This window comes from Danio rerio, chromosome 3, assembly GCF_049306965.1.
Source record: "Danio rerio strain Tuebingen ecotype United States chromosome 3, GRCz12tu, whole genome shotgun sequence".
Taxonomy (NCBI): Eukaryota; Metazoa; Chordata; class Actinopteri; order Cypriniformes; family Danionidae; genus Danio; species Danio rerio.
In genome coordinates this window covers 13,127,501-13,140,755 of record NC_133178.1, presented here as the reverse complement: position 1 = coordinate 13,140,755, position 13,255 = coordinate 13,127,501, and the positions used below count along the sequence as shown (strand labels likewise).

Below are 13,255 nucleotides of genomic sequence, written 5' to 3'. Positions count from 1 at the left end.
TGGTTGGGTTTGGGGTAGGTGTAGGTGATCGTTCATTACAGAGTGGACCTGGGTCTCCGGACCTGCCGCTTCACCCGACCCAACAGCACATGGCACTGTCTCAGAAAATGATGGGAGTGAGCATGCAGGTGTGAGTGTGCAGTTGGGTCTACTCAGGGCCGGAGTGGGACTCTTTTTCAGCCCTGAAGTTTCAAGCCTTATACGGCCCACCTCAGTTCACGACTGACTATATTAAAATCAATTTCCAATTCAGTTTCTAATTAGACTATCATGTCTTTTTTTTTTGAGAAAACAGCTGTTTTAGAACTTCAAATGTTCAACAACCCTCACAGTATTATATGTCTTTAAAAAAAAAAAAAAAAAAATGTTTCTCAGACGAGGACCGAACCCGGGTAGGCCGCGTCATAACCTAACGTGCTAACCACTGTATCACAACAGCTGTACATTAAATGGTGTCATATCTAGTTATATCATCATTAAAATTCTCCCGGTGCTCCTGATTTGCCAATCCGGGCCTACCGTCTACTCTCAGGCCTGCAAGTTCACCCTACTCAGTGAAACACAGTTGAAGCACGCTTGCTGAGGTTTCAAATCTCGTCTCTACAGTGCCACCTAGCGGTTGTTCAGGTATTGCGCTGAAACAACTTGAATTGGTTTAACCCAGGTTGTTTTGAACGAGATATCAAGTGATTTAGTGGAGTGGTAGTCAGGCAGAAATGGTGGGATTTAATTCAGGGTCATCCTACTGTCCTTTAAAATTTGCGGTTTTATTGCACTGTTCTTGAAATGATTTATATGTACATTAGTCTTACACACAAATTAACTTTTTGTGAATAAACGTGTTTTGGTCATTAAAACAATTAATACAATGAAAAATTATTTTAAATAAAAATGTTAGGCAGTAAATGTTAAATTGCAAACTGTTGTTGAATTTGTTACAGTTGGCATATTTTCATGAAAAAGGCACTCGTGAATATCATATTACTCAATCGTATATTGTAAGAACAATAAAAACAAGGCCGCACACATTTGTTTTGCTTTCATAATTTGAATTACAGACTCATTCTAACTGTATACGTTTCATCTCGTCAATACTTTTGGATTACAGACACATAGTTTGTTTTGACGCACTTAATGTCAGCTCACACATCGTTAAAGTAATCGATTATTATAGAAACGATAATTATTAAAAACCGGGCTACTCCTGGGTTAACATTCTCAATGAATGAATGAATCAACATAAAATCTTGGGATCGTTTAACACAGATTAAACCAGGTATCCAATGCCTTCAGATTCCCTTGATAACACAGGCAGGAGTGTTGGAGCAAAATTGAAACTTACAGTAGGTGTCATTAAAGTCTTGATGTCTAATATGTTGTCCTGTCTTGTCCTAAGGGATGAATTGACTAAAAGAGTGGAAATGTGGTTTCAGCAATGTCAATTCATTCATCAATTACAGCTAAACGCCAAGCAGCTGTAGTGCATTTACAAAATCATGCAGTAGTTAATGGGATAGTTCACTCAAAAATGTGAAAACTCTGTCATTATTTACTCAACCTTTACTTCCAAACCTGTTTGAGTTTCTTATGTTAAACACAAAGATATTTCGAAGGAAGCTGGAATTTAGTAGCACTGACTTCCATAGTATTTGTTTTTCCTACTATGCAAGTCAACAGCTACAGGACTCAGCTTTCTTTAAAATGTCTTCTTCTGTGTTCAACAATAGAAACACAAAGATATGAAACCACTTGAGTAAATTAGCATTTTTTTTTGGTGTGAACTGTCCCTTTAAAAATCAGTGGGCATCTTTGTGAAAGTGATCTGACTGGCTCTTTAGTGGATTTTCTCATCTTCTATCTGATCAAAGCAGCACAATGGGACATTAAAATACACACTTCTAATAGCTTCTGGTGTGACAAATCCATTTAAAGCACTTAAAGACTCCTTTTTATATGTTTTTTTTTTAAACGGCTGCATTTATTTGACCAAAAATATAGTAAGAACAGTACTAAATCTGAAGGATCACCTGACATCGAAGACTGTGATACTTCACATGAATAAATTACATTTTAAAAATATATTAAAATAGAAAACAGACATTTGCAGTTAATATATTTCACAATATTACGGTTAATTATATTTAGATCGAAGAAATGCAGCCTTGGTGAGCATGAAAGGATTTTCCCCAGTAGTGTTTATATAAGGCATCATAAATAATATCTATATTTATCATCTGCATTATTTTTTTTTTTTCATGTATAAGAAAAAAAGGGCCATGCAGGAGGACAATTGCACACTCAAAAAATGTAATAAAATATAAAAGTAAATCTACTTATGTGAGAAGCAGGAAAAGCCTGTGTTTACAGCAGGGGTGCTCAACCCTGTTCTTGGAGATCTACCTTCCTACAGAGTTTAGCTCCAACCCTGATCAAACACACATGAACTAATTAATTAGGACATGAACAGCATTTGATAATTACAGGCAGGTGTGTTTGATAAGGGTTGCACAACTGAAATCTACAGCAAGGTAGATCTCCAGGAACAGGGTTGGTCACCCCTGGTTTAAAGGAGCACTCCTTTATGGGAAAAAAATAGGCTCATTGTATCTTCCCTAAAGTTAAACAATTAAGTTTTACCATTTTTAAATCCATTCAGCTGATCTCCAGGTCTGGTGGGAGCACTTTTAGCTTAGCTTAGCATAAATCATTGAATCGGATTAGACCATTAGCATCCCCCTTAAACATTCAAAAAATAATTTTAATAAATTTCCTATTTATTCTTTTGCAGTTAAATTGTGTTCTAAGGCTGACAGAAAAGTTGCTATTTTGTATTTTGTCTGCTGATATGGCTATTGGAATTATACTCACATTCTGGCGTAATAATCAAGCAACTTTGCTGCCGTATCACGGCTGTAGCAGGAGCAATGATATTTAGAAGCGTTACCTAGCAGGGGACTATTTTCAGGTGCTGCTAAACATCATTGCACCTGCTGCAGTTTCTTTTTGAAATTTTTAAGCAAGATGCTAATGGTCTAATCCGATTCAATGATCTATGCTAAGCTAAGCTAAATGTGCAAATGGAATAAACTCAACTGTTTAACTGGCAACACTTTACAATAACAGTACATTAATAATGATGTGTTAATATGTCAACTAAACATTACTTTATTATAGACTAATGATGAGTTTATGTGTGCGCTAATCATGAGCTAGCTTTAACTACAACATGTGTAAATAACGGTTTCCTAAATTACTTGTTAGTACATCCTTGTTTTTTAATTAATGTATTAAATACTACATTAGTTTATGCTTAATTTAACCATCATGAACTCCAGATATGTTCATGAAAATTATATCATGACTTTACTTGAAGGGGCACATCATCATTAACCAATTCTTAACTACTCATGAACGCCTTATGGACATCCGTCTAGTGCATTTGCACTAAATAACAATAGAAAAGTGTTCTGTCAGCATGAACATGAACACTTTAAACACAGGAGTTCATTAGTAGCTAAGGTTGAGTTAATTGTGATGTGCCCCTCCATGTAAAGTCATGATATAATTATACATTAACAGCTCATGAGCTCATCCCTGCTGAAAAATCCAGCTTAAACCAGCCTAGGCTGGTTGGCTGGTTTTAGCTGGTCAAAAAGGCTGGTTTTAGAGGGGTTTTGGCCACTTCCAGGCTGGTTTCCAGCCATTTCCAGCCTGGTTTTAGCTGGTCAGGCTGGAAAATGACCAGCTAAATCCAGCTAAAACCAGCTTGACCAGCCTAGCCAGGCTGGGAGCCCAGCCAAAACCAGCTATGTCCAGCTTAAACCAGGCTGCTTTTAGCTGGATTTAGCTGGTCATTTTCCAGCCTGACCAGCTAAAACCAGGCTGGAAATGGCTGGAAACCAGCCTGGAAGTGGCCAAAACCCCTCTAAAACCAGCCTGGTCGACCAGCTAAAACCAGCCAACCAGCCTAGGCTGGTTTAAGCTGGATTTTTCAGCAGGGATGTTTGTTACATTTAGCTTAAACTAAAAAGTTGAATGATACATTCATTAATAACATGTACTAACAAGTAATTAAGGTAGTCGTTATTCACACATAAACTCCTTTGACTCATGTTTTAGTTAAAGCTAGTTCATGATTAGCGTACTCCTTAACTAATAGTTAATTCATAATAATGTAACGTTTAGTTTACATACATCATTATTCTTGTACTGTTATTGAAAGTGTTACCGTTTAACTCTAGGTGACCAGTAAAATGAGCTTATTTTCGCCAAAGATGGAATGTTCCATTAAAAAAAGTCAACAAAATACTCCTAATTTAGTTTTCTACGACCGGTCAGACACTGAAGTCTGCAGCTATGATCAGTGGCTGTGGTGGCGGTAAACATTTAAAGCTGGTCCTACTTGTCGACATGAATCTGGAATATCAAAAGTGCAGGTGAATTAAAAAAACAAAAAGTAGTGTGCCGGCTGTTCATCCTAGTCGGAGTACTGATATCCATCCATCTCTGAGTCCTGGCCGTTGTTGATGTATTCATTGGCGCTGGAGCAGTACTTGCTGTCGTACACTTGACGCGGCAGGCCGTACACCGTCATCCCGGTCTGGGACGCAACCTTGTTGGTTCCCATCTGCAGCGAGACGATAGAAGTGTCGCACATCTCCATGTCCAGCTTCTTCTCGAAGATTTGCCGCTTGGTGCCTGGAGCTGTCATACCAGCCTGATAGAAAGAAGAGGAAGTGAAATAATTTATGCATGGCATTTAAAGCAAGTTTATTAAAAAATTAAATGTTTTCATCTCTAGTACCTGACTGGCTCCTTTGTTGGTGCCCATCTGCAGGCTGATTGTCGATTGATCTAGAGGATTTTCCATACCGGTCTTAGGGTCGTATAGGTGACGCCGTGTGCCGTAAGATGTCATGCCTTTTTGACTGGCAAACTTATTGGTTCCCATCTGAAAATGCAAGAAAGTGTTGAATAATATACAACCCTAAAGAAATAAGGAATCTGGAGGAATTTCATTCATCCATGAGCAAAATCATCACATGGGGTCAGGACTACTTAGGCAAACCTTTGTCAAGTGACACAATATGTAGTTTCATCCACAAATGGCAGTGAAAACTGTACAGTGCCAAAAGGAAGCCCTATGTTAACATTGTCCAGGAGAGCAGTTGACTTTTCTGGGATCGGAGGCATCTGGGGTGGACCATCACACAGTGGAAATGTGTACTGCGGTCAGATGAATCAGTATTTCAAGAATTTTTTTGGGAGAAATAGACACCGTGTGCTCTGGAGCAAAGAAGAAATGGATCATTTAGACCCATTAAAGGTCCCGTGAAGTGCTTTGAAATGCGCCTTTTTTATTTGATGTTTGGCGTTATCTCAATTGAAAAAGGGCAAGACAGAGTAGCTCCTCCCCTTTTAAAAAAACAGCCAATAGTGTTTTGTTTTATCACCGCTCTGCCAGTGAGAGTGAGTTGAGCTCAAGCGCATCAAATGAAAAGCAAATGAGAAGCGTCTTGAAGGGGCGGGGCATGTCAGACACTAGAGAGCATTTGATTGGTCAAAAAATTTGATGAAAACTGAAGAATGAGCTGATGTGAAAAATATTGGTTTTATATCTTCTAATTGTGAAGTTTGTCATTGTTCTGTATCACACTAGCTTATAGATATCCCTGAAGACTAAAGTACTGATACTAACATCTAAAAACATTATTTTATTTTCACTAGACCTTTAATGCTGAAAAATACATAAAGAATTTGGAGCACAAAATGCTGCCTTCCTTTCCAGGGATGTCCATGCAGATTTCAGAAAGACAATGCAAAACCACGTTCTGCACACATTACAAAGTCCTGGCCACTAAGGGAAGAGGAACAGGTACTTAACTGGCCTGCCTGCAGTCCCGACCTGTCTCCAATAGAGAATGTGTGTGATTCAAAATGCGACAACGAAGACCCTGTACTGTAGCCCACCTTAAAGGCTGATTTATACTTCTACGTCAAGTGCACACGTATACTACGCGCAGCCTATGTGTGGACGCATAGCCCCTCGCCCCCCTGCGTTGATGAGCATCTCTCAAAAATGTAACGCGTACGCATAGCACAAGCTTCGTAATTGGTCGACTTGGTAGTGCTGACAAGTGTGTGTTTACAAGTGTGGAGTACCATGAAGGAGCTCCGGATGGAGACTGCTGTTTTGTGTTTACCTCATGATTAAAGTTGTTGCACGTCTGCCGGTTCCCGCTTCAAAATGAGCGAATTTGAGCCACTTGTACATTAAGTAAGCATGCAGAAACAATTCAATTCAATTCAATTCAGCTTTATTTGTATAGCGCTTTTACAATGTAGCTTGTGTCAAAGCAGCTTCACATAAATGGTCATACTAACTGGAACAGTGTAGTTCAGTTTTTTAGTGTTTAAGTTCAGTTCAGTTTAGCTCAGTTCAGTGTGATTTAATCATTACTGAGAGTTCAAACACTGAAGAGCGAATTCCTCGATGTATAGCTCTACCAATCCTGAACCATGCGAGCCAGTGGCGACAGCGGAGAGGGAAAAAAAACACACCAGCGAAGAAACTGGACACAGAGAAACATAAACACCTACTGCCAGCCAGCGTTTTGGAAGTGTATTGCAGAGCAACAGAAACAGTGCAGAAGTATAAATGCACGGCTACGCACAAGGCTTGCGCCGTGGGTCACGCTGATCACTTGACGCAGAAGTATAAACCAGGCTCTAGGCTTGTCACTCTTGGATGCTTTTGTACCAAATCATAATTAGAATCACCTGTTGACATCACCCGTTTCAAATCACATCATTATTAAACCAATTTACCTGATTACTAGCCCTAAATTGCTCCTGTCCCAAGTTTATTTGGAATGTATTGCAGGTCTGAATGGCAGGAAAGGACGAATATTTACAAATGAAATCAAGTTGACCAGACAAAACATGAAATATCTTTATATTGTCTGCAATGAAAAACAAAACAAAAGTAAATTTGGAAATTACTACTCTCTTTTTTATATATTTCTGTTTTACACACCGTGCCAATTTTTTTCTGATTTAGGGTTGTAAATAACTTCCATATCGTCCAATATTTAATATCCATGACAAATACATCCCTAAATAAAATCTCATTAAAGAAAATGTACTGATTAATAGCCTGCACTGACCTGCAAACCAATAATATTTCGTCCCTCCTTTAGTTTTTCAGGAGCAAATCTGCGCTGCTGTTTCTCTGCGTATTTCACTCCGATGTCGTACTTCGAATGAAAGCCTTTCGATTTAGCCTGGATTTCAAAATACAAAGACATAAAAGGATTAAGTATATAAGTAAATACTAAAAGCGAATTGACATTTTACATTTTTAAAGCTCATGCATTTGACATAAGTATGCACAAATAACTTAGAAGTAGAACACGTAAAGACATTCATGATTTTAATAATCTCTCTGAATCCACATATTGTGAGCTACTAATGAAACAAGTACCACTAGCAGAAGCACATTTAAGCAAAATGCGGAGCAAAGAGCAAGTTACCCTTCATTACTGCATTTGTGTTTAACATTTCCGTATTAAAATGCACAAGACTCACCATTCCAGCCAGTGCAATAAGCGTGCTCTGGACCTGAGTGTGATTGACGTTCTCAAACAGGTCGTTGGCCTCAAATATTTCATGTGGCTTCAGTCCATACTCTTGAATGGCTCGGACAAAATTACCAATATTTTCCAGCTGCAACAAACAAGGCCAAACCAGGAAGAAAGTGACTTGCTCTGTGATCTGTCAGAAATCTGAAAGTATGCATAACTGAGTCCAAAGTTACACCTTCAGCACCGGAAACTGATTATATTTGGAACATGAGATTAGCAGATATTCAGACATTTTCCAAGAACACATCGTAAATTCCTTACAAATACAGAAACTGAACAAATATGCTTGAAATGTGGTATTTATTTGTGTTCTAATCCTTCATTACAGGGTCAGTTCACCAGAAATTGAAAATTACATCATCATTTACTCCTCCACTCATATACTGAATAATGTTGCGTATAATAAACAACAACCATTCACTTCTGTAGTATGGTTTTGTTCCTACTATGAATGTCATTGGCTGTTTTTTCCAACATCCATATCCAATATCCATCCATCTTTTTACCCATTATCTATCTATCTATCTATCTATCTATCTATCTATCTATCTATCTATCTATCTATCTATCTATCTATCTATCTATCTATCTATCTATCTATCTATCTATCTATCTATCTATCTATCTATCTATCTATCTATCTATCTATCTATCTATCTATCTATCTAACTAACTAACTAACTAACTAACTAACTAACTAACTAACTAACTAACTAACTAACTAACTAACTAACTAACTAACTATCTATCTATCTATCTATCTATCTATCTATCTATCTATCTATCTATCTATCTATCTATCTATCTATCTATCTATCAAATTTATTAAAAATAAAAACCCTGAAAAAATCACATGTACATCAGTATTCACAGCCTTTGCTCAATACTTTGTTGATGCACCTTTGGCAGCAATTACAGCCTTAAGTCAGTTTAATATGATCCCACAAGCTTGGCACACCTGTCTTTGGGAATTTTTGCCCATTCCTCTTTGCAGTACCTCTCAAACTCTAACAGGTTGGATGGGAAGCGACGGTGTACAGAAATTTTCTGATCTCTCCAGAGATGTTCAATAGGATTTAGCTCTGGGCTCTGGCTGGGCCACTCAAGAACATTCACCGAGTTGCTGTGAAGCCACTCCATTGATATTTTGGTGGTGTGCTTTAAGTGATTGTCCTGCTGGAAGATGAACCGTCGCCCCAGTCTGAGGTCAAGAGCACTCTGAAGCAGGTTTTCTTTCGTGATGTCTCTGTATATCTCTGCATTCATCTTTCCCTCTATCCTGAATAGTCTTCCAGTTCCTGCTGCTGAAAAACATGGTATTAGCCTGGTGATGAGCAGTGCCTGGTTTTCTTCAAACGTAATGCCTGGCATTCACTCCTAAGAGTTCAATTTTAGTCTCATCAGACCAGAGAATTTTGTTTCTTATGGTCTGAGAGTCCTTCAGATGCCTTTCATGGCTTCCGTCTGGCCACTCTACCATACAGGCCTGATTGGTGGATTGCTGCACAAATGGTTGTCCTTCTGTAAGGTTCTCCTCTCTCCACAGAAGAACGCTGGAGCTCAGACAGAGTGACCATCCGGGTTATTGATCACCTTCTTGACTAAGGCCCTTCTCCCATGATCACTCAGCTTAGATGGCCGGCCAGCTCTAGGAAGGTTCCTGGTGGTTCCAAACATCTTCCACTTACGGTTGATGATGGAGGCCACTGTGCTCATTGGAACTTTCAGAGCAGCAGACATTTTTCTGTATCCTTCCCCAGCCTTGTGCCTCTAGACAATCTTATCTCAGATGTCAACAGACAATTCCTTTGTCTACATGTTTGGTTTGTGCTTTGACATGCACTATCAACCTTCGGACCTTATATAGACAGTTGTATGCCTTTTCAAATCATGTCCAATCAACTGAGCCACAGGTGGACTCCAATTAAGCTGCTGAAACATCTCAAGAATGATCAGTGGAAACAGAATGTACCTGAGCTCAATTTAGAGCTTCAAGGCAAAGACTGCGAATACTGATGTACATTTGATTTTTCAGCTTTTTTATTTTTAATAAATTTACACCAATTTAAAAAAAATCACATTTTTCACATTTTCATTATGGGGTATTGTGTTTAAAATTGAGGTAATAAAAAAATTATTCCAAAAAGGATTAAATTCATAAGCCTGTAACATAAAAAATGTGGAAATAGTCAAGCGCTATCAATACTTTCTGGATGCACTGTATCTATTCAACAACTTCCATTGTATTTTTGTTCCTACTATGAATGTCATTGGCTGTTTTTTCCAACATCCTTATCCAATCCATTTCCAATTTCCATGTATCCATCATCAATCCATCCATCCATCTAACCATCCATCCATCCATCCATCCATCCATCCATTATCCATAAATATCCATCCATCTATTCATCTATCCAATATCCATCCATCCATCCAATCTCCATCCAATATCCATTCATCCATCCATTAATCTATCCATCCATCCATCTATCCATCCAATATCCATTCATCCATCCATTAATCTATCCATCCATCCATCCATCCATCCATCCATCCATCCATCCATCCATCCAATATCCATTCATCCATCCATCCATCCATCCATCCATCCATCCATCCATCCATCCATCCAATATCCATTCATCCATCCATTAATCTATCCATCCATCCATCCATCTATCCATCCAATATCCATTCATCCATCCATTAATCTATCCATCCATCCATCCATCCATCCATCCATCCATCCAATATCCATTCATCCATCCATCCATCCATCCAATATCCATTCATCCATCCATTAATCTATCTATCCATCCATCCATCCATCCATCCATCCATCCATCCATCCATCCATCCATCCATTAATCTATCCATCCATCCATCCATCCATCCATTAATCTATCCATCCATCCATCCATCCATCCATCCATCCATCCAATCTACATCTATCCAATATCCATCCGTCCAATGTACATTCAATAATTTAATATCCATCCATCCATCCATCCATCCATCCATCCATTCTAATCCTATATTAAAGCAATAGTTCACTTGTTAAAGTTACATCATTTACTCCTTCTCTACTTGTTTAAATGATATACAGAAAATGTTGAGAAGAAAAAAAAAACCATTGACTTCCATAGGATTTATTTTGTTCATATCATGAATGGCATTGGCTGTTTTTTCTTTGGAAAAAAAAATTTAACAAAGGATTATACTTTTCATTTTTGGAATTGTCCCTTTAAATTGAACATTCTTTAGCATAAAAATTTAAAAAGACAAGAAATGGCAGTTTCCTGTCAAACATACTAGCTGTAATATGTCAGCAACCGTTAGATTCTTCTAAACAAATGTTTGACCAGGGTGTAAACACTGAAGGCAGAAACATTTACAAGTATATCTTTGGATTTCGTGTGCACACATCAGATTTGATATGGTCATCGACCCCTATTAGACCAGAAAGACATTTATTACTCACCTGATGCCAGTTTTGAGGAGAGTTGTTGATCTTTCTTACAGAACCGGGTTGAAGAGTGTTGATGAGCCTGTTCATGAGTAATAAAGACGAACATGGGAAAGAAAGTAATGACTGATCATTATTTAAAGAGCTGTGCAGATATAAAGCAACTGCCTGTCAAGGTTTTGAAAACTGGCCTTTTTTTCTGTTTACATACACACAAGCTTAAGATTTAGGTCCCACTTTATAGTAAGTGTCCTTAACTACTATGTACTTACTGTGTTTATAATGTATTTGAGAACCCTTGTGGTGCTTTTGAGTTGGGATAGAGGTTGGGTTATGGACAGGTTTGGTGGTATGGGTAGGTTTAAGGGTGAGATAAGGTGTAAAGGATGGTCAACAGTGTATTTACAAATGTAATTACAAAGGTTAATTACAGATGTGATTACATACAGTTATTTAATCAAGCATAAGTACACAGTAAATACATGTATATACACAATAAGTACATTGTAACAAACTATTAATTCCTGTTTAAGTACATATTAGTTAAGGTCACTTAATATAAAGTGGGACCAAGATTTATTAATTAAGTGTCTGATTTAATGTTTCAAGTAGCTGACAATGTCAAAATATGGGTGAAATAATCGAGTTTAACAGACATATTTGGGCAATGTAAAACTGAAATAACATGCTTATGCTCACCTGTACTTAATACAAAATATAAAAGATTAAACTAAACATTACGTAGGGGATAATGTATATCTAGGCGATTGCTCTCTGGAGTACTTGATTCTGATTGGTCTGCACTGTGTATCTTTCAATAGAGTCTTCTGATGTCATCACATTATTCTTGTTCTAAATACATCTGACAATTTTTAAAGTGGTGGTCCACTACGCTATCCTAATTTCAACTTTAGTTGACGTGTAATGTAGCTGTGTGGACATAAACAACATCTCTGAATGTAATATGCTCAAAATTCAATGCAAACGGAGACATTCGCTTTTACAGAGTTAGCTTGGCAAACCGTCTCTTGAGCTCTTCAGATGTAGTTTCATGAATCACTCACTCGCACAGCAGGACTCCATCTTTCAGGCCCTCCATGAAGTTCTCTGGAAGTTTGCGGCCTGTGACATCACTGATCCACATCCTCAGCTCCTCCTCCTTTTGTGGGTCATACTTGTGGGCCAGCTGGAGGTCAAAGGTCACAGCATCACTACGGACATCCAGCTTACAGTACAGCAAATTTCACAGAGATTTGTTTTTAAACAATGATCACACATATGCACTTATTAATTTGTTTATCACATGGCTGGGTGATTTAAAATACCATAGTAAAAAATGAGATTACATGAGACATCCATTCATCCATCTACTGTATCTGTCTATTATCCATCCATACATCTAGTATCTGATATTGATCCATCCATCTATCCATCCAATATCTATCTAATATCTCTCCATCCATTCATCCATGTCCATCCACTATCTTTTTAATATTGATCTATCCAATATCCATCCATCCATCAAATATTGTTCTATTCATCCAATATCTATTTAATATCGATCTATCCATCCATTCATCAATCCATCTAATATCAATCTTTTCATCCATATATCCATCCATCCATCCATCCATCCTTCTAATATCCATCCATCCATCCATTTATCCAATATCTAATGAATATCGATCTATCCATCCATCCATCCATCCATCCATACATCCATACATCTATCTAATATCCATCCAATATCAATCTATCCATCGGTACATCATTCATCCTTCTAATATCCATCCATCAGTCCATCCATCCAATGTCTATCTAATATTGATCTATCCACCCATCCAATAGCTATCTTATATCATTCAATCCATCCATCCAATATCATTCCATTCAATATCTATCTAATATAGATATATCCATCCATCCATCCAATATATATCTATCCATCCATCCATTTATCCATCAATTTAATATTCATCCATCTATCATCCATCCAATATCTATTTAATATCGATCTATCCATCCATTTATCCATTCATCAATCCATCTAATATCAATCTATTCATCCATATATCCATCCATCTATCCATCCATCCATCCATCCTTCTAATATCCATCCATCCATCCATTTATCCAATATCTAATG

The 13,255-nt window shown here is 37.7% G+C and overlaps 1 protein-coding gene across 4 annotated transcripts in view; it reads right to left on the bottom strand.

Annotated features, from left to right (window-relative positions):
- Positions 1-298: 298 nt before the first annotated feature.
- The window catches only part of cnn1b (calponin 1, basic, smooth muscle, b), an 86,239-nt gene continuing 73,282 nt past the window's right edge, over positions 299-13,255 (bottom strand). Inside the window, exons 2-8 of one of the 4 annotated variants that reach the window (XR_012400882.1) lie at positions 12,174-12,295; positions 11,125-11,191; positions 7,588-7,725; positions 7,167-7,283; positions 4,805-4,951; positions 3,922-4,717; positions 749-3,681 (exon numbers count right to left, since the gene is read on the bottom strand). Coding sequence is in view for 2 of the 4 variants with exons in the window: in XM_695946.10 (XP_701038.5) it covers positions 4,478-4,717; positions 4,805-4,951; positions 7,167-7,283; positions 7,588-7,725; positions 11,125-11,191; positions 12,174-12,295 (831 nt within the window). In the remaining 2 variants the exon portion in view is untranslated. Of the gene's footprint in view, positions 4,718-4,804; positions 4,952-7,166; positions 7,284-7,587; positions 7,726-11,124; positions 11,192-12,173; positions 12,296-13,255 lie in introns of all 4 variants that reach the window. The other 3 variants (XR_012400883.1, XM_695946.10, XM_068218782.2) reach the window with 3 other exon arrangements.